This window comes from Alexandromys fortis, unplaced genomic scaffold (genome assembly GCF_014885135.2).
Source record: "Alexandromys fortis isolate MF-2015 unplaced genomic scaffold, M_Fortis_MF-2015_v1.1 scaffold_66, whole genome shotgun sequence".
Taxonomy (NCBI): domain Eukaryota; kingdom Metazoa; phylum Chordata; class Mammalia; order Rodentia; family Cricetidae; genus Alexandromys; species Alexandromys fortis.
The window spans coordinates 1,931,707-1,951,924 of record NW_026067950.1 but is presented as its reverse complement, the minus strand read 5'-3'; the positions used below and the strand labels follow the sequence as shown (position 1 = coordinate 1,951,924).

Sequence of the window (20,218 nt, the reverse complement as noted above, 5' to 3'; positions counted from 1 at the left end):
TGTGGAAACAGGTAGAAGGGGATAGGAAGTGTCTGGCGTGTCAGGAGCTGTGAACCTCCATCCTCTTCGTGTGGGCATAAGGCACCAACTGAAATGGACAGTGACGTGGGGCGGGTGTCTTAGGAAAGAGGAGGGGGTTGTCAAAGTGTGGGAAGGATTCCACCTCTGCTCTTACGTTTTTGTCTTCACTAGCTAATGTAGTCATGATGTTTAATGTCCCCATGTACAGTATTTAGTTCTCAAGGCCATTCTGTGTTTGTGGGTAAAACCCTAGTATGAGTGGCATTTACCAGATGTTGAGTGTGCCTGGGTTAGAAACGCGGTCTTATAAGTCAGCCCATGGTACAGTGTAAGAAGAACTCAATCTGTTGTGTTATTTTCTCAAACTAAATATAACTCCAAACTTTGGTATTAAAAATCCACTTGTACGGGAGCTAGAGAGAAGGCTCAGTGGTTAGGAGCCTGACTGCTCTTCCAGAGGTCCTGAGTTCAATTCCCAGCAACCGCATGGTGGCTCACAACCATCTATAATAAGATCTGGTGCCCTCTTCTGGCCTACAGGCAGGATACCGTTTAAATAAATAAATAAATAAATCTTTAAAAAATTTTTAAAAAATCCACTTGTACTAGCTATGATTTAGAACTGGATGTTTAAAAACACAGACATATAGGTATTGCTGGAATCCTTGCCAGTCTTCTTGGGTTTGTTGTTTGTGTGTTTTATTGCTTGGTTTCATTCTATTTGCACTAGATTTGAATAAATCTAAAACTACCGCGTTCTCACTGGTAATTCAGGTACTGTTAACACTGCGGGTGTTGACTGACTAGAAGAGTGAACTTCTTAATATTCCTTGTCAGGCAGTGCTCAGGGTGTCTTTCTTCCCTCCAGGAAAAGAAAGAGATCAGATGGGCATCGAGATGGGACTATATTTTGGAGTCCATGCCTCACACCCACATTCAGTGGTTTAGGTAAGAGTGCGATCCAGCTGCCTTTCTCTCGGGTCATCCCTTGTCCCTCTCTAGCCCAGGTCAGTGTGGTCAGTAATGTAACCCAGTGCTTCAGCCTTCCTAACGCTGCGATACTTTAGTACACTTCCTCAACCTTGAAATTATTTTTATGCGGATTTGTAGTTGAGTAGTAAAGTGCTTGTGTAGGGTGGCTCAGGAATCAGTCTGCAGCAACAGTGACTGATGTTTAGTCACTTAGAAGACTGAGGCAGGAGGATTACAGAGTTGCAGTCAAGCTGGGTAATATAGCAAAGCTGAGGTGGGGCTAAGGGAGAGGGGACAGAGAGGGAGGGAGGATGGTGGTGGATATATGAAAATATGTCCTTGAAAGAACACAACACCTTGAGTTTGTTGGATTTTAAGAAATTTTGGGTCAGGCGGTGGTGGCACACACTTTTAATCCCAGCACTGGGGAGGCAGAGACAGGTGGATCTTTTTGAGTTCAAAGCCATCCTGGGCTACAAAGGTATTCCAGTACAAGCCAAAGCCACACAGAGAAGCCCTGTCTGGGGAGGGGGAGTATTTGATTGAAGTGAGGGTTGTTTTTTTTTTTTTTTTTTTTTTTTTGTGGTGTTTTTTGTTTTTCAAGACGATCTTTTTCTTTGTAGCCCTAGATGTCCTAGACCTCTTTCTATAGACTAGACTGGCCTCGATCGAGCTCAGAGATTTGCCTGCCTCTGCCTCTCAAGTGCGGGGATTAAAAGTGAGCAGGGCCACCACCCTGATTGAGGTGATTTAATGTCCACTGTTCTGTGCCTAAGCTGCAGTTCTGTCCTGATGTGCTTGTCCCCACAGCATAATGAATTCCTTGGTTATTGTCCTCTTCTTGTCTGGGATGGTAGCTATGATTATGTTACGCACGCTGCATAAAGATATTGCCAGATATAACCAGATGGACTCTACGGTAAGTGGAAGCATTTCATTTGGTCTTTAGATACCACAGAGGCTTCGGACATGGAAACCTTCAGTTGCAGAACATGAAATATATGAAAAAATAATAGCTAAAATTTTTCCAAGACAGAAAACAGAAAATTCATAGATTAAAATATTCCCCAAACATATAAATGAAATGAATTCTTTGCATATTGAACTGAGAGATGAACTGAGAGACACTTTTGTCAACAAACAAAAATACTTGGCCACAAACAGATCTTCACAGAAGCAATTTTTGTGGCGGTGACTTAGCAGACTGTAAGTAAATGGAAACAGTTCACAGAGAGATGAGCAGAGTTGACAAGGAAACACCTTCTGTCTGGACCGAGGGCTTAAAGGACATGAACTTGGACAAACAGAGTATTTGATAAATGTGTTAGGATAAAGTTGGTATTTGTCTGAAAAGGAAAGAAGTACGACATAATAAATACAGGTCTATAACAGAACATTGGAGATGACTTGGTGTGGCAAACCGAGTTCATCCTTAGAACCGCAGCAGGAGAGAACCACTCCTGAAGGTTGTCCTCTGGTCTGCACATGCACGTACGCGTATGCACATGCACGCACAATAATAATAATAATAATAAAATCATTCACAATCAGGAACATGCATATTGCGGTGTTGTTGGTTCACTTGGCTCTGCCTGTTTTGGATGATTGAGAGAACACACACACACACACACACACACACACACACACACACACACACGATGACCAGTGATAATACTGTGCTTTAGTTTCCCAGCTGCCAGACCCAAATAATCACACAGAGACTATATTAATTATGATACTGTTTGACCTCTTAGCTCAGGCTTCTTATTAACTAACTTTTGCATCTTAAATTAACCTATTTCTATTAATCTATGTATCACCACAAGGTTGTGGCCTACCCATAAGGTTCCAGCATCTGTCTTCTAAGCCAACTACATGGTGTCTCTCTGACTCGGCCTGTTCTCTCTCTACATATAACTTTAAGATATTTTAAATTTCAACTGACTTATATTTATGTAAAAACAAATTTGATGTATTAGCAGTAGCACTGTCTACTGCTTAGAAGAATAAGGGGCTTAAAGGGGTTCAGATGAACCTGGGGGACTGTCGCGGGAACTGCCAGCAGAGGCTCATTCTCAAGGATGCAGAAGCTGTGCAGTGAAGAAAGCAGTGGAGAACCTGAGACAGAGTGATGCTGCTGTGTGTATTTGTTATCTGGAGAATTGTTTGAGGCAGGGTGAGATTGGAAATGCAGAGACCCGTGCAGAGGAAGGTGGGACAGATACATCCAGGGGTATTTTAAGTGCTGGGTGGAGCAGACTGACTGGCTCACACTAGAGAATACGGACGCCAGAGAGGGCCAGTGGGTGACCCCAGGTTTCTGGTCCAGCCACTTGAGTGGCTGTATTGAAGGTCTGTGGGCGTGTGGTGATGTTGAAGCGTGACGGGAGGAGACTTGGGTTTGGAGGTTGAGCAGTTGGAAGGTGGCGTTTTCATCTGGAGGGGACTTGGGAGGACGAGAATTTTGTAGCTGTGTTCATCATGTCTGGTCAGGTAGAGCTATTGATTCAGGACATACGTGGAAGGCAGGTGCAGTGGGCGCTGGCAGTGCAAACATGGTCTCCAGCTTACTTACTCCCACAGTTAGGTAGGAGTCACGTTGTCTGTGTAAAGTCTCTCCATCCGCAGTCTCTTTTTCTTGACAGTGTTGAGGATCTCAGAGGGCTTGGGGGTGGTAGGCATTTCCTGATGACTTCAGTACATAACACTCCTTTAGAAACAATTCTAGAAAGCTGTTTAAACCCCATGCTCACGTTCTAGTCTTCATAACTGAAGTAATTAACATAAGTTTGAAAAACGTGTAGCAGTATATTCAATGGGAAACGAACAAAAATGTTACCATGTGACATGCTGAACTGAGTTCTCTGTTTTTGTAGGAGGATGCCCAGGAAGAATTTGGCTGGAAACTAGTTCATGGTGATATATTCCGGCCTCCAAGAAAGGGGATGCTGTTATCGGTCTTTCTAGGATCCGGGACACAGATTTTAATTATGACTTTTGTAACTCTGTGTAAGTTTTACATGACTATTAAAAAGAAAATTCTTTGTCTGAATAGTATTTAGAAGTAAGTTTTCCTATGTAAAGTAGCTGTGCTAAGAGCCCTTTTGACTTTCAAACTCTGTGCTTTGGCTCTGAGCACACCAGAGTCTGATGGTTATCTCCATCCAACCCGGCTACTGATGTGCAGGCCCTGAGAGACCCACCTGGAGCCAGTGCCACTCAATTTGGCTGTTTTATCCAACTACAAAGGAAGGAACAGTCAGCTAAGAGCCGGTGGATCTCTGACATGAGGGTAGAAAATAGAAGGAACTGGGGGTGAGAAAGGAAGTTTCTGTGGTGTTTTCTCATGGGGAAGTTTAGAAGTGAGACTTCCTTTCTGATAATACAGATAATTCCATAATACAGGGTCTCACTGAACTAGATCTCCTTCAGGAGGACTATTCCCTGGGGTCGCATTAGTTCCGGTTCCTCTCCCTGCTCTGTTCTGCCAGGGAGACTGTCTATGAGTGGACTTTTCTGCATTGTCTATATTTTTAGCGGTGGGTTTACTTGTTGAGTCCAGCGACTGTGAAAAGTAACAAATACTGTTACTGAAATAATCCAGGGGCAGGCCTTCAGTCACAGCTGCAGGCAGAGGCAGGCAGACATCTGTGAGTTTGAGTCTGGCCTGTGCTACAAACTGAGTTCCAGTACAACCAGGGTTTCACAGAGAGCCCATCTCAAAAAAACAAACAAAAAGTCCACAGGTGACATTTTAAATTTTTTCTAGGGAACATATGATCTTGTCTGGTTACAGGTCAAATATATAATGGTATAATTTAGTCTTGTTTAAACTTACTTTTTTTTTAAGGTTTTATTTATTAATTATCTATACAGCGTTCTGCCTGAATGTACACCTGCAGGCCAGAAGAGGGCACCAGGTATCATTACAGATGGTTGTGAGCCACCATGTGGTTGCTGGGAATTGAACTCAGGACCTCTGGAAGAGCAGTCAATGCTCTTAACCTCTGAGCCATCTCTCCAGCCCCCTTAAACTTACTTTTTTAAGACAGGGTGTTACTTTGTATTCTGAGCTGGCTTGGAACCTCACTCTATCGAGCATGCTGGCTCAGATTTGTAGTAGCACCTGTTCCTGCTCCCTAGTACTGGGATACAGTGTGAGCCATCATGAACAGTAGTAAAATTACTGCATTTTGTTGTTTTGTGTTTGTTTGTTTTGTTTTGAGATCAACCTGCCTCTGCCTCCAGAGGGCTGGGATTAAAGGTGTGTACCACCATTGCCTGGCTGCATATTTTTATAGTGGGAATAACTATCATTTCTAAATGCCTGTCTTCTGAGCACGTTTGAAAGCCACAATTCACACCTCTAGGCTTTACACTCAGGTTGCTAGGCTTATTCTGTGCACTAAGTCATCCTTGCTATTGTTACTTTAATGTAGTAACAACTAGGGAGATAATGGCTTTGACAGATAGGGCTAGGATTTATAAGAGTGTTAGACATCTTAGAATTAGTATTCTCCAGGTAGGCCTGGAGAAGACGTCACTAAAAATCTTAGTAAGCCCGAGGCTTACTAAGAGAACCGAGATGGACTCAACCCAGAAATGGTGCTTGAGGACAGAGTTGTGCTTTAGGGTTTTGTCAGGACCCATCAGACTCCCCATGGAGTTGGCTTCGTGTGGGGTCATGTGCCTGCAGTGTGTTAGCCGTTGCTAGCTGCAGAAGGCTGTGTCTATTTTTCATGAGGTTATATTTGTTTTCTTGTGTAAAAAAAGTTCTATCATTTCACAACATAAGAAGCAGAGTAATAACATTTTCAACTTTTAATGGTTGCTTCTTAGTTTTTGCCTGTCTGGGATTCTTGTCACCTGCCAATCGAGGAGCCCTGATGACATGTGCTGTAGTGTTGTGGGTGTTGCTGGGCACACCTGCTGGCTATGTGGCTGCCAGATTCTACAAGTGTAAGTAGAGGCCATAGTGACTGTTACTGATTCTGCCACCACTGTGGTTCTGAAGGGGGGGGGTCGAGAAAGGGAGGGGGCGTGCTCAGGGCGGTGGATTGGCACTACCTGGACAAATATACTGCAGTTTAGTCTGCCACCATTGGGCTAGCGGGCAGCAGATAGGCAGTCCTGAACAGGTATCCCCACGGTGTCTAGATAAGAGCCTGTATTGCTACATGGACGGCTGTTCCAGAAATACCTCTCAAATGCTTTGACAGTAGCAGAAGCCGTTGTGATGCTGCTTCTCGGCTGTCCCTTCACTCTTCCTTTAAAGCCTTAGCCTTTTGGGTTAAACAAAACAACATACCAGTTTAACATTTATAAGCTACAGTAAACAAAGATGTCACTTTTGGGGGAGCCCTGAAGGAAGTAAGGTGTGCATCATTACTTTCTGTCCCTTCTCTTCAGAAGTAAAGCAAAGTTCAGAGAACAAAGGGCCAAAGCCACAGGTGTCCTTGGCAGTTTAGGGCTTCGTTTGTCAAGGTCAGAGAATGGCAGTGGGCCCTGCTTAGGATGCTGAAGCCCTGTCTGTACTTCCCTGTCCGTCTCCTGAGGTGACCATGACGTGGGGGTTGGGCGACCTCAGGCTGAAGTAGAAATACCAGCTAGATTTGATTCCATCAGGCCCTGTTATGTATGTGCAGGGGTAGGTGGGGTTCAGGGTTACTTCCCAAGTTCTGTTCTTACTCTTCTTGTACTCTTCACTCAAGGACATAGGACGTGTGAAATACAGTCAGAACCCCGCCTATCATACCAGGCCTGATTTTTGACCATAGAGGTTTTTTTTTCCCCCTTTTTTAAATATTTATTTATTTATTATGTGTTAAATATTCTTTCTGCGTTATGCCTGAAGGCCAGAAGAGGGCACCAGACCCCTCTACAGATGGTTGTGAACCACCCTGTGGTTGCTGGGAATTGAACTCATGACCTTTGGAAGAGCAGGCAATTCACTTAACCACTGAGCCATCTCTCCAGCCCCCATAGAGGTTTTCTGTGAGTTCCTTAACCAGGCTCTACTCTTCTGTACCTCTCTCTCAACCCACAGCTCCCTCGTGGTAATGTCTCTACACCCCTCACACTTCCCTTCTGGGAGGTGATGTCACATGGTCCCGGCAGAAGAACGCTGTTTGATAAAAGGACTTTTTCTTTAAATCAGAGTAATATCTTGCTATGTAGTTGCTTGTTCTTTAAAAATGTTTTGAGGCACTAGAGAGGTGGCTCGGTGGTCTTCGTTGCCAGCATCCACATGGTGGCTCACAAACACCTGCTACTCCAGGCATGAACACAGTGCACACACATGCATGCAGGCAAGGCCCTCATATGCATACATTTAAAGACAAAGTATTTTGAAGTTTGGAGTTGTGTTTTTACTAAACCCCATAGTAAATTCAATCTACAGTAACTGAATTCATACCAAATGTTTTTAATTGATATGAATTTAATTTTGTCATTTTCCTTTAAGGTAAGTATTATGTATACTTGCCTATAAAATGTACTAAAACTTCTTTGAAATCATAAAAAGAACTCTTCATACCCAGTTTCATGGCAACAGAGGAGAAATGTCACTTTTTACTCTGCACAGCTCATAATTTGATATTTTTAAGTGGAAGAAAAAAATTAGAGAGGAGCAAAGAAAAGTAGAAACTGTATGAGCAGATTCGTTCCATCAGAAGGCTAGAGCCCTTTCTCTCGGTGTCCTCACATCACACAGCTCCCCGTGCCCCCGCCCCCAAAAACCACTGTATTGGAGAGACCTGGATATGACTCCGAAACGGACCACAGCTGAACAAGAATCCTCCTTGTATGGCTTCCATACCCAGGCATGGTCATTGATGTTGACCTGGGCTGTAAAGGGGTTGTTCGTTTTGTGGTATCAGTAAGAAAGACCAGATCTGGGTGGCTTAGCCTCGAATACTGAACTTGCCCAGACAAGGTGGGACATTTAATAACAGGCATAGGTGTGGAGGTCTCTTCCGGGTGAGCCGCTCGTGCTGCTGACGGGCACTGGGGTGTGAGCACTTGGCTTCTGTGCTTATGCTTTTGTTTTCTTCCTTAGCTTTTGGGGGCGAGAAGTGGAAAACAAATGTTCTCCTGACGTCGTTTCTCTGTCCCGGGTGAGTGACGTTTTCCATGACCCTTGATGATCTCTCTATTCCCCAACCTTTTCAGTCCCTTAGGTCTCTAAGTCCAGTGACTAAGAAAGCATTTAAGTTTTGAAAACGGATAGCATGGATATTTAGTGAACCTGTGCTAAGTGACATGTATCTTTTATACAAAAATTACATGTAGATAATAGAAACGCTTGCTTTCTTGTAAGTTTTTGTAGTGTCTGAGGAAGAATAGGTGAGCCAGCACCGCCCTTGACCATGTCTTTCTGTCTCAGTCTACAGCACTTGCTCTGACACGTTGCCATATAGTGTTGATCACAGGGTGGGCTTCTCCCTGAAGGGTAGTTTTCCTCAGATGTATTCCGATAGTTGTGTGTCCCAAAACTTAATAAACACAGCAAATCCAGCAGCCTTGACTTTGTTGAGAGGTGCTTGTTGTCATGTGGTATCCTCTATGAGCTGCAGACTTCTGGTGGACAGGTACTACAGTAGCAACAAAGAGCACACACAGTGGGGGCCAGCGGACAGGGCTGTTTGGCTGGCCGGCCAGGAACAAGCGTGATGATAGCCGGTATCCTCGTAGACCAGCACTGGAAGCAGACACTCCCACATGCATGTCTGTGTTCTGGGTCAGTCTGCATGTTTCACACTCGTCATGGTCGCTTGTGACTGTCACCAAGTCAGACATCTGCTGCTCCCTCTCCTGTGTCCTAGGAGTGCACCCAGCTCTTCCCTGATACTGCGTGTTCTTTTTAGAAGACTGGGTCTTGCTAGGCGGTGGTGCACATCTTTAATCCCAGCTCTTAGGAGGCAGAGGCAGGCTGATCTCTGAGTTCAACGCCAGCCTGGTCTACACAAAGAAACCCTGTCTCAAAAAAACTAAGGGGGTGGGGAGAGACATGCTCTTTCTGGACCACTGCCCAGAGCTCTTTTTCTGTGCTCCATCCCCGGTGTGGAAAAATACTGTAAAGTATGTATTTTATGATTACCAGCCTTGCTCTAAAAAATACACTTGGAAGTCTTGAGCAGTGGCAGTACCATAGGCAGTGCTGTCTGTCCGAGGATCAATTATTGCTGATTGAGAACTGGGCTCAGAAAGCCCTGGTGCAAGTATAACGGCACACGGTTATGTTCAAAGTCAGTAAAAGCACAAGGGGAAGCACGGTGTTTAGTGAGGAATTGGTGACTAGAGTATAAAATAATGCACAAGTACTTTGCAGAAAACATGTAGTCCAAATGAAAAATGAGCAGGGGGCCTAGCCAGCCAGCACAGAAGTGACCCAGGGCCAGCCAGCGCAGAAGTGACCCAGGGCCAGGCAGCGCAGAAGTGACCTAGGGCCAGCCAGTGCAGAAGTGACCCCAGGGCCAGCCAGCGCAGAAAGTGACCCAGGGCCAGCCAGCGCAGGAGTGACCCAGGGCCAGCCAGCGCAGAAGTGACCCAGGACCAGCCAGCGCAGGAGTGACCCAGGGCCAGTGCAGTAGTGATGACAGGGCCAGTGCAGAAGTGACCCCAGGGCCAGCGCAGAAGTGACGGCAGGGCCAGATGCGCACTGCAGTCGTCCTTAGAAATTCAAGTTCCCACAGTTCCAACTGTGATGAAATCAGCTGCTGGTTGGAGTTTAAATTGGTCAAAGCTGCTGAAAAAAACAATTTTGCAGTTTGTAGTAAAGTTTTAAATTCTTTGAACCCCATGACTCAGAAATTCTACTGTTTTTAATCTCTATCCTAAGTCACTAATGTTGTAACTTAAATCACAGGTTACTGTCCCTTCATTTTGTTTCTGACTGTTTGTCTTTCAGGATTGTGTTTGCTGACTTCTTTATCATGAACCTGATCCTCTGGGGAGAAGGCTCTTCAGCCGCCATTCCTTTTGGCACCCTGGTTGCCATCTTGGCCCTTTGGTTCTGCATATCTGTGCCTTTGACGTTTATCGGTGCATACTTTGGCTTTAAGAAGAATGTAAGTTTAACTTTGAGAAGAATGTAACTTCAGTGGTTTCAGCTGAGGAAACTTCTGTCTTAAAAGATACCATGAAAATGTCACAGGGTGTAAACTTACCCTTAAGATCGAGGCTTCACAAGTTCATAATGGTGTTGGGAATGTTGGGTCTTTAAAGACAGGTTCTCTGTAGCAAGCCTGAGTTTTCCATTTCTCCCTCCTGATGCCTAGAGTACAGGCGTGCACCACCACACCTGGGCATAAGGTTTCTTTGGTTCCTTTTGTTTGCAATAGTTCCCCTTACGTTCTTAAATCACTGAATGGGGGTGGTGGTTGTAATAAGGTTATTTTATTTTAGCCCACTTCCCAATATAAAATAAATAATGAAATTTTAGACTGATTTCTTTCAGTAAGTACATAATTAAAATGAAAATCCAGGGTTTGCCTTACTAATGCCATATTGTCTTCTCTAATTTCTTACTTTGAGTAAAGCCATTGGTCAGTAGAATAGCCACTATAAAGAGCTTTGGCCTGTTCAGAAGTCAGACCTTATACCTAGCAATGTCTAATTCATTGCTTCTAATTACATACTTCCATTTGATGACTTAAATGGACTCAAGTAGTATTAATATGGAAACTAAGAAGAAAGAAAGAAAAGATTTGCAGAGAGTATTTTAATAGCTACTTAATTATAAATCTTTTTTTCCTCCTGCAGGCCATTGAACACCCAGTTCGAACCAATCAGATTCCTCGTCAGATTCCTGAACAGTCATTCTACACCAAGCCCTTGCCTGGTATCATCATGGGGGGGATTCTGCCCTTCGGCTGCATCTTTATACAGCTCTTCTTCATTCTGAATAGCATTTGGTAAGCTGAGGACAGAGTCCCCTCCTCGTCGCCATTGCTGACGATGGTTGTGAGCCATCATGTGGTTGCTGGGAATTGAACTCAGGACCTCTGGAAGAGCAGTCAGTGCTCTTAACCTCTGAGCCATCTCTCCAGCCCCCCCCCCCCCCCCCCCCGCCCCGTGTTCTTAAGTAATTGTACTGCTCAGAGAGAAGCAGCCGAGAGCTCATGGGAAGAGGCTGGGGGTGGAAAGGAGTCTGATTTCCATGACCTGGAATTCTATGCATCACCTAGATCCTGCATTCCCTGTTTGTTGTTCCCATGGGAAAGTCTTTTTTGAAGTAGTGCTTCTCTATGTATCCCTGACTGGCCTGGAACTTGCTGTGTAGACCAGGCTGGGCTTGAACTCACAGAGATTGTCTGCCTCTGTCTCCCAGATGGTGAGATTAAAGTTATGTGCCCCCACGCCATGGAAACTTATTTTGTAAGCCTTTCTATTGCAGTGTGTTTGAGTGGGGGTTGTGTGTTGTGATCACCTTTATCATATGACACATTGCAAGTGTGCCAAGATCTGAGGTAGCATGAAAGTGGAATAAACTGGAGCTTTGTAAATGGTTAGAATAACTTTCCAAATTCTAAAACTTTATGTGCTAATGTTTTTTTTTTCCCCCTAGTTTGACTGTCTTTTCATTATGTTTTTCTCAAACACTTCTGACTCACAAACACAGGCTTGACACATTTTCCTGAATAGTGGTTTCAGGGTCTGCCTGAACAGGAGGCTAAAATCTGACGGCATCGCCACCATATCCTTCCTTGTCAAACCCTCTCCATCATCAAACCTGTGCAGAATTATCTTGTTTAATTTGTTGAGAAGAAAAGAAAACCTTCCTAGTTCAAAACAGAATGAACAATGTCATTTCTTGTGTCAAAATATTTATATCATGTGTCCTGACATGTTTGATTACAGGTCACATCAGATGTATTACATGTTTGGCTTCCTGTTTCTGGTGTTTATCATTTTGGTTATTACATGTTCTGAAGCAACTATACTTCTTTGCTATTTCCACCTGTGTGCAGAGGTACGTGTTAGCAGTATTCAATGTTAATTTGTAGGCAGTATTATAACTTTGGCATATTTCAACTTGAATATTATTGAGATAAAGTTTCTACATTCATGTTTATTATCAAAGAAATTGACCTCTCCTCACAAATCAAAAGAAGGCTTCTTTAGGATTGAATCAAGGTCATATTCTTTTTTCATTGTTTTTTTTTTTTTTTAATTTTTTTGGTTTTTCGAGACAGGGTTTCTCGAGACAGGGTTTCTCTGTGGCTTTGGAGCCTGTCCTGGAACTAGCTCTGTAGACCAGGCTGGTCTCGAACTCACAGAGATTTCATTGTATTTATTTAAAGGTTATTAGTAGAAATTCTAGATGGTTAATTTCCCAAGAATATTATAGTATACTGGATTTGACTTTTATGACTATCTGACTTAAAAATTAATATTTTTATAGATGTTTCTGGGTTCTAAAAATTGGTAAAAATAAGTAGTTGGGGCCTGGAGAGATGACTCAGTGGAAAGAGCACTTGCTCTTGCAGAGGACTGGGTTGAGTTCCTAGCACCCACATCAGGTGACTTAAAAACCAACTACCTGTAACTCCAGTTCTAAGGGTGCTATGCCCTCTTCTGACCTCCTCAGGCACCTGCACACAGGAGGTGCACACTTAGGCACACCCGTATACATTTATAATAAATATTTCAAGCTGGGCATTGGTGGTGCATGCCTTTACTTTCTAGAAGCAGAGCCAGGTGGATCTCTGAGTTCAAAGCCAGCCTGTTCTACAAAGCGAGTTCCAAGATAGCCAGAGCTGATACATAGAGAAACGCTGTCTGGAAAAACCATTTTGTTTTTCTTAAAAAGATAAGTAGTTGAGTGACAGTGTTTATTGAAAAGTTTCAATAATTACCTTGTAATGAGTTGTAATTGGTAGCAACACCACAATGATAGCATCTTTGTATCCGAGCCTTTGAACATTGCAAGATGATGTTGTCTACAGTTCATGCTCAAGAGCCCAGTGTTTGAGTTACTGATAGTCTGCCCCTCGGTTTACTGTTGTGTGAGGGCTGCAGTTGCAGCTGCTCTTGGCTGTGTGCAGCTCACAGTCATCATTAGATCCACTCTTTCCATGTTACTTTCTATACAGATAAAATCGGTTAAACTGAGTTTTTCATTATGTTTTTATTTGTCCATTTAAGTTTAATTCATGTTTTGAAAGTTCAAAAAAATGACTGGCACTTAACAAGTTTTGTGCAACTCTCTCTTGTCTGATTCTAAAATATTTTTATTCTTTCTACACACAGAAACTCCATAAGCATTGACTATTTATCCATTTCCTCCTTCCACTGGTCTGCTTTCTGTCTCTGAAAGAGAACACTGTGTGACATGTCTTTGTAATCCCAAAGCTCAGAGGTTGAGGCAGGTGGAGCTTTGAGTTCCAGGACAGCCAGGAACTCCTGTCCAGAGAAATCCTGTCCTTCCCTCCCCCCCCCCCCCCAGCCAAAAAAAAATAAAGACGCAGGCTGGGCGGTGGTGGCTCACACCTTTAATCCCAGGGAGGCAGAGGCGGGCAGATCTCTGAGTTCAAGGCCAGGCTGGTCTACAGAGCTAGTTCCAGGACAGACTCTATAGCTACTGAGAAACCCTGTCTCGAAAAACCAAATAAGCAGAAAAGATTCTGGAGCCAAAGAGATGGCTCAGCCAGATAAAGCATCTGACTTGAGTCCCTGAAACACAAGTAAAGGTAGGAAAAGAAAACCCAATCCACAGGGTTGTCCTCTGATGTGTCCATGTCCTACGCATATGCTCTAGGCCCACACACCACTCATGCACAAGAAATACTTTGTAAGGGTTCTGCTCCAGCGGAGTTTAGTGCTGTGTTCCTTCTGCGACTGAATAATATGCACCTGATATGTGACATCAGCGTATACATTCATCCACCCGCAGGCCTGTGTTCTCCACATTTTGAGTGCTGTATACAATGCTGCTGTAAACAACTACCAAGAGTATTTAAATGTTTTAGTTTGGGGGTGTTTTTTGGATTGCATTGCCATGTGATGATTCTTTGCTTCAAGTCCTGGAAACTGCAGTTTGTTTCCAGCAGCCGCATATGGTTTCCAGTTTCCTAATTCTTCCTCAGCTCTACTGTCTGTGCCCTCTGGGCTCCGTGGCACAGTCGTGTAGTGGATATGCAGTGCTCTCTGAGCCCGGATCTTTAACCTCCTGGTAGGGTCTGCATTGATCCAGATTACTGTGGAGAATATGAGCATCTTAAGTTTTTAAATTTTCCAGCTTAAAAAAACAAGCATGTATTTAACATTTATTTAAATTTTCTGTCATTTATGTTGTGACATTTTATACTTTTTGACATATAAATGTTTCAAATCCTTTTTGAAAGGTATTTCTAGTATTTTTGTGTTCTTTCTTTGTCCGTTGTTAGCGTAGAAAAACTTATCTGCTGAGTGGAGCTTGGTGACAGAATTAGGCTAGTATGTGAAAGCCTGTGGCCTTGGTTGTTCAGCACCACGCAGGTGTGCATCCCTTGCCCTTGCTGGCTTTATTTGGAGGTGTTAGCGCTCTGAAACATGGATGGATTCTTCGATTAGCCATAGTCAAGTTTTGTTTAGGTGTGCTTTTATCCTGATGTTGTTTTCCTTATTTTGTTTGTGGTCGTTTTGGTTTTTGCTTTTTTTCCTTTTTGACATCGTCTCACTGTAACTCGTGTGGCCTGGATGGACCTGCTGACGGGTTGGTCTCAGCCTCCTGAATGTAGACATGTGCCCAATTGTAGCAAGGGTTGCAAAGGTTTCTTTTTTTTTTTGGAAGTTTTATAATTATATTTATGTACAGAAAACTCAGCAGTACATTTAACCCAGTTTAGTGGCGAGTTCTTTGGCCTTTGTCTTTTCCAGCTTGGCAATTCAAGCCACAGATTTAGGACCCAGGACATTGCCTCCCCAGTGGTGGCGGATCTCATCATATCTGTCGTTGTAATTGGTCCTAATAGCTTCCACCAGCTTGGCCAGAGCACCCTTGTCTTCTGAGTTAACCTGTGTGAAGTGGTGCACGTCTTCCTATGGACCAGCTGCCCCAGTCTTGCCTTTCCCTTGATGATGCAGTAGGGGACCCCCATCTTGCGACACGGGGCAGGCAGGAAGACCACCAGCTCAATGGGGTCTACGTCGTGGGCAATCACCACCAGCTGAGCCTTCTTGTTCTCTACCAAAGTGGTGACTGTATTGACGCCCGCTCGAAGGACAGGTGGTCTCTTAGTCGGGACATCCCCTTTGCCGGCAGCTTTCTTCTCAGCACGGGCCAGCAGCCTCTGCTTCTTCTCCTGCTTGGTCTCTGGCCTGTACTTGTGGGCAAGTTTAAGCAACTGGGTAGCTGTTTGCCGGTCCAGGGTCTGGGTGAACTGTTTAATGGCAGGAGGAACTTTGAGCCGCTTGTAGAGGATGGCCCTCTGCCGCTGCAGCCTAATGTAGCGGGGCCATTTGACGAAGCGCGTGAGATCTCTCTTGGGCTGGATGTCCTGCCCAATGTAGAAGTTCTTAGGCCTCTTCTCAAACAAAGGATTCACCACCTTCTTCGCCTCCTGCTTCTTCACGACGGCGGGGGCCGGGGCCACCTTCTTCCCCTTGGCCTTCTTTCTCTTGGGCATCTTGCTGGGCTGGAGGAGAGAGCAAAGGTTTCTTTTTCTAAAAAAAGATGATGTGCTGTGCTAGAGACATTTTATGTGAAGTGAGAATAGCTGTCTTAGCCACCTGCCTTGCTGGGATTATGTGTGTCATAGTTGGAAATCAATGTCAACCAGACTTAATAGGAAATTGCTCTTGTGTAGAGTTGACTGAGCTATGATAAAATGAATATTAATTTTGAACTGTCAAAAGATTTTTGCACATTGCTTTTCCTTCAGAATCATAAACTTTAAAATATAGTCTGATCCTTTGTTAGTCATAAGTGGTTGGATATTTTCTCATACATTTTTAAGTAGCTATACAGCAAGTAAGAGTGTGGTAGAGTACACAGAATGCAGTCAGCCAGCAACTATAACTGAGGCAGAAGTTAGGTTAGGGCTTCCAGTGAACGCTGTTACTTTGTGACTTTAGTAGCCCCGTGTTGTCCAGTATTAGGAAGTAATGGTTCTTTTCTCCCCTCTCCACCCAGGATTATCACTGGCAGTGGCGCTCCTTCCTCACCAGCGGCTTCACTGCGGTCTATTTCTTAATTTATGCCATACACTACTTCTTCTCGAAACTGCAGATCACCGGGACAGCAAGCACCATCCTCTACTTCGGTTACACTATGATCATGGTGTTGATCTTCTTTCTTTTTACAGGTAAGACAAAAACGATGCTTTTAATATGGTTTCGTGGATTTATTTCTCCTTTATGAATGTTTCTACTACCCACTGACCCGTCCCCAGGTCAGCATCATTTGGCACACCTGCTCGTAGTTGCAGCTCTGAAAGGTGAAAATGCAAAACTGGAAGCAGGGACACACACGGTGCAGGCTGGGCTTCCATGTGTGTCTTGGTGCCATGCGACAGCTTTAGTCCGAGAGCCTGGTTGTGTTTGAATGAGCAGGGCTGCTTGTGCTCTGAGCTGTGTTTGTAGGAAGGGGGTCTATTCGAGGCTGGGGCGGGGGGCGCTTTACTTAAAGCCCGTCGTTTGCACAGCGTATTAGTGAAGTAGATGTGCTTGTTTGTCTAACGTGCTGTAATTCAAACATATACTCACACGATATGTTGAGAAATATTGGTAAGGAAACAACAAAAGCCTTTGCTTTCCAAAATGAAAGAGTCGCATTTGTGTAAGAACAGGAAATTGTTGCCTATGTTGGAGACGCAGCAGCTGGTAATGAGCTGTAGCTGGTGTTCCAGGCCGTGCTCATTGGTGCTGTGCAGCACATGGCGCATGCGTGCGATACCGTGAGCGTGCTGTGCTTGCGGCTGTGGTGCAGGGTGCTACGGCACAACAGCTCAGTTTTGTTATGTATTTGCTCATTGTACATTTGGAAACCTTTTACTGTTAGCAGATTTTTCCTAGCCTGTGTTGAATTGCATGGTCACACAGCGCAGTGATTCTCAGCCTCACTAACGCTGCAACCCCTTAATGCAGTCTCCTGTGCTGTGCTGACCCCAACCAGAGGGTTACTGTGTTGCTACTTCATACCTCTAATTTCCTACTGTTAGGAGTCACAATGTAAATATCTGATGTGTGACCCCCAAGGGGTTAAAAACCACTGCCATATAGCCACAGAACATAGTTTAAGGAGCTTTTGTTGTAGCTGGTGAGATGGCTTAGGGCATAGAAGCACTTGCCCCTCAAGCCTGAGTGGTCCTCAGAACCAGTGGTGGAAGGAGAAAAGTATTCCCAAAAGTTGGCTTCTGGTCTCCACACCAAACCCAGACAATATACAGTCATAATAAAGTAACTTGAAAAACTTTGATTTAAAAGAATATCACAGGAAAAATATTTGATTTTGGCCAGATTTCCAACAAGATTCCTTTGAGCTTTATATTCGTTGTGTTGAAAGAATGTGTCCATGTAGCTCAAATTCTTCAGGTTTTAGGCTGATGAAGGCAGGTGTTGTTATGTAACAGTGTGATTGATACAGGCTTCTCCTGTGGTCAGGAAGTGGATTGGAGTGGAATGGTGGTGCAGGCCTATACTCCTGTCTACTCAAGAGTCCAAGACCCAGCTGGATGACTTAGAGAGACCCTGTGTCAGAGAAAAAAGGGTGTGTGTGTGTGTGTGTGTAGCCGAGGATATGACTGAGTGATCGAGTGTGTGCCCACTCTCTGAGAGGCTGTGGGCTGTGTTCAACCCCACTTGCAACAACAAAAAGCACAGTTACCTTTCACCGTGCCCAGCGTGCAGTGTGTGAGCCGAGCGTTGCGCAGAGCCCTCTGCCTGTCAGCTGTGGGGACGTCTTTGTTCTTACCCTGCTGACGTCACTTGCCTATGGTGCAGAAGCTCTAGATTATTTTACTGCAGCTCACTGACTGCTGTTAATTCCTAGCAGCTACACTTAGAAAACATCCCATCACCGGGTGGTGGTCATATGCATTGTATCCCAGAACTCGGGAGGCAGAAGCAGGTGGAGCTCTGTAAGTTTGAGGCCAACCTGGTTTACAGAGCGAGTTCCAGGACAGCCAGACAAACCTTGTCTCTGGGGGAAAATCCTATCTTATTCGGTGACTCTGGTAAAAATGGTAGCAGTTTCTGTTAGTGATAAAAATATTCTTAAATGGAAATCATGGTATGATATACTTTTCACTTTTTAATTCATATATATATATATATATATATATATATATAGAAAGGAAAATAGCTGGACTTCTGGTAGTCGTGCGTACCTTTAATCCCAGCACTCAGGAGGCAGAGGCAGACAGATCTCTTAATTCAAGGACCACCAGAGGTACACAGAACCTCGTTTCCCACCTCCACCTCCCCAAAAAAGGAATAATGTATGTTATGGAAAACTTAGATAATTTTACAATATAAGAAATTCTACATGTTTTTGTAAGGAATTTAAGTGATTTCATGTTCCTCAGAAGGAAAGCTCATGGGGCTGTGTTATATTTTTGGCCATCAAAACTGAAAAGTTTTGTTCTTTTTAGAGGACCCAGTCACCTTACATCTGCTTTTTTGATCTAAACTAATGAACTTCTTTTGAAAGGGACTTAATTTTGTTTTGTTTTTCTTTTCTAGGAACAATTGGCTTCTTTGCATGCTTTTGGTTTGTCACCAAAATATACAGTGTGGTGAAAGTTGACTGAAGAAGCCCAGTGTGTCCATTTCAAACAGAAATAAACTAAGTTTTCATCAGCAGAGACCTGTTTTGTGACTACCTTGAGTTCTCTCAGACTTGTTGGCCTAGTAATCCTTGAGACACAGCACTGCTAAGTCCACCTCTCCCCGTGCACTTGTGCCCACATGATGTACTCAACACTAAAGCATTCGTATTGTGATTGGGTTAGGTCTGTATCAGTTGTTCTCAATGAGGAGCAGATTTAAATATTATGTGCATTTGTAAATATGATAGCTATAAACTTTTCAATACTTGTAATGGCAGATTAGAGGAGGCCATAATACTGATGAGACTGGACAGTTTGCTGTTGTAAATAGGATTTTCTAGGCTCGGTAGGTGGAAAGAATTATTTTTCTTTGAAGGAAATAACTTTTTATCATGGTAATTTTGAAGGATGATTCCTATGACATGTTCATTGGGGGGAATGTGGCTTTAAAAAATCTTGTATTGGTTGTAATTGTCATATCTTCTTACTCTTCTGTGTTGACTTCATTATTCCCATGGTATTGGCCTTTTAAACTATGTGCCTCTGAGTCTTCGAATTTATAAATTTGTTATCTTAATAAATATTGTAAAAATGTCTTCATTGCATTATTCCCTATTGCATATTTAAGAAGATTCTGTGAACATGAATCTCTTGACCACAGGTGAAATTTAGCCTTTTGGGTTTTGTCAGATCTGAATTTCCACTCTAAAAGAATGATACAAATTATAGTCATGCCAGATAAACAACACATTTAGTAGAATATAATGCAGGCCTTATATTGTTACTATTAATAATTATATTCTTGACCTAGGTCCAAAGTGTAGTGATTCTTTTTTTAAGTCATCAGGTGTAATGGCGCACCTCCATCATGTCTGTAGTGGAGGTGAAGGGTGATGTTGGAGGGCAGCCTGGACTTCCTTGCACACAGTGTGGGTTAGGCTCTGTGTTCTGCACATTTGCAGTAGTTAGGACACCTTTGTCCCCATGATCGCAGTGGTTTAATTTAAATTTCACAAATAATTCTTGTCCTATGATTAGGGAATCACTAATACTTTCTTAGATACATCTGGCAAGTGTAAATCTGTTTATACAGAAATCTGAAGTGGTTTCAAATATGAATCTGTGTCCGTGAATGCCTTCTCTATTGAGGGCTTCATTGCTGGCTGCACATGAGGACACATCAGACACCGGCTTTAAACCTAAACAAAGGTTCCTAACTGTCACTCAGTTGCCAGGCCTTCCTGCAGAGACGTTACACACCAGCTAGACCAGGTGCACACTTGAATCCCAGCCTGGGAAGGTGAGGCGAGCCTGCAGTACTGGTCTTTCATTGTGCTGCAGTGAACAATCAGATACCAGCACAGTTGACTGGATGTTTTCGTCTGTCCTTAGTGTTCTGTATACACCAGCCACATTTCACACACACTCTGAAGGAGAGAAGTGACTTTCGGGCCTAGTAACCCCCGTCTAAAGTG

General features: G+C 43.7%; 1 protein-coding gene and 1 pseudogene across 1 annotated transcript in view; one reads left to right on the top strand and one right to left on the bottom strand.

Moving 5' to 3' along the window:
• Tm9sf2 (transmembrane 9 superfamily member 2) overlaps positions 1–19,339 on the top strand; it is a 47,733-nt gene extending 28,394 nt beyond the window's left edge. Inside the window, exons 8-17 of the mRNA XM_050150380.1 lie at positions 890–969; positions 1,804–1,912; positions 3,870–4,002; positions 5,833–5,952; positions 8,051–8,108; positions 9,902–10,061; positions 10,756–10,907; positions 11,854–11,965; positions 16,109–16,280; positions 18,658–19,339. Coding sequence (XP_050006337.1) covers positions 890–969; positions 1,804–1,912; positions 3,870–4,002; positions 5,833–5,952; positions 8,051–8,108; positions 9,902–10,061; positions 10,756–10,907; positions 11,854–11,965; positions 16,109–16,280; positions 18,658–18,725 — 1,164 coding nt within the window. The 3' untranslated portion in view covers positions 18,726–19,339. The remainder of the gene's footprint in view (positions 1–889; positions 970–1,803; positions 1,913–3,869; positions 4,003–5,832; positions 5,953–8,050; positions 8,109–9,901; positions 10,062–10,755; positions 10,908–11,853; positions 11,966–16,108; positions 16,281–18,657) is intronic.
• LOC126506653 (60S ribosomal protein L7a-like) lies at positions 14,809–16,102 on the bottom strand (annotated as a pseudogene).
• Positions 19,340–20,218: the final 879 nt, after the last annotated feature.